The 1,246-nt window shown below is 49.4% G+C and overlaps 1 protein-coding gene across 1 annotated transcript; it reads right to left on the bottom strand.

Moving 5' to 3' along the window:
* Window positions 1-295: 295 nt before the first annotated feature.
* Window positions 296-1,246, bottom strand: LOC123349690 (olfactory receptor 52B2-like). The gene has a single exon (XM_044987891.1). It carries the CDS (start codon window positions 1,244-1,246, stop codon window positions 296-298), a length of 951 nt encoding a protein of 316 aa, XP_044843826.1.

Raw genomic sequence — 1,246 nt, 5'->3', positions numbered from 1 at the left:
TGCTTCTTGTCCTACCTTCAGTGGACATGGAGAGCAATTGATCACCAATCTCTTTATAACAGCCCTTTACAGATGTGAAGACTTCTATCAGGCCACCCCTCAGTCTTCTCTTCAGACATAGTGCCATGGCCCTGGGTGTGCAATGAAAAATCCCGGGAGCTGATGATGTCTATTTTGCTACAGAGAATTAAAGTGTTAACTTCCATTTCCGGGTGCCAAGGGGCCCTCTCCTTGCAGTGCGGAAGAAGCCAAACTAGAAAGTTTCCTTGCTCAGCTAGCAGCCCAGCAGGGGCACTCAGCACCATTTCCACTTCTGCGAGAACATGCAGCCCACTTGTACCCGAATCTGCTTGGTTTTCATCCCGTAAACAATGGGGTTTAGCATGGGGGGGATGAGCACGTAGAGATCGGCCAGCAGGATGTGAATGTGACGGGGGACATGATGGCCAAAGCGGTGGGTTAGGAGAGTGAAAAATGCTGGGGTATAAAACAAGATGATGATACAGACGTGGGAGCCACAGGTGCTAAAAGCCTTGAGCCGGGCATCTTTGGTGGGGAGCCTGAAGACAGCTTTGAGGATCAGCGCATAAGACACCCCAATAAATACAACATCTAGTATTACAGTTACAATCGGCACTGCAAAGCCATACCAGATATTGACGGTTATGTCTGCACAGGCCAGTCTGGCCACCCCTATGTGCTCGCAGTATGAGTGTGGTAGGATGTTGCTTCTGCAGAAGGGCAGCCATTTGAGCAGAAAGACAGCAGGGACAATTATACAAAAGCTTCTGATGACTATGGCCGTGGCTATTTTCCCAATCTTCGCATTGGTGAGGATAGTCGTGTATCTCAAGGGGTCGCAGATGGCTACGTACCGATCAAATGCCATGGCCAGCAGGATGGCCGACTCGACAACAAACCCAAAGTGAACAAAGAACATCTGGGTGAGGCAGGACTCGAAAGCAATTTCCCTGGCCCTAAACCAGAAGATGGCCAGCATTTTCGGCACTGTAGAAGTAGATAATACTAAATCGCTGACTGCTAACATGGAGAGGAAAAGGTACATGGGTTCCTGGAGGCTGCGCTCTGTTGCAATAAGGAATATTAGAACACAGTTCCCTAAAAGAGCAGCAGTGTACATCAAACAGAAGGGGATGGCGATCCAGGTGTGCCAGTCCTCCAGGCCCGGGATGCCGAGGAGGATGAATGTGAGATGACTGAATTTTGTGCTGTTGACAGCAGACAT

The sequence above is a fragment of the Mauremys mutica genome, chromosome 1 (assembly GCF_020497125.1).
Source record: "Mauremys mutica isolate MM-2020 ecotype Southern chromosome 1, ASM2049712v1, whole genome shotgun sequence".
NCBI lineage: Eukaryota > Metazoa > Chordata > Testudines > Geoemydidae > Mauremys > Mauremys mutica.
This window is presented reverse-complemented; position numbering and strand designations above follow the sequence as displayed.

What these genes read in the sequence shown, in the direction of transcription:
- LOC123349690 (XM_044987891.1), bottom strand. Translation starts at nt 1,246, where the DNA reads ATGTCTGCTGTCAACAGCACAAAATTCAGTCATCTCACATTCATCCTC.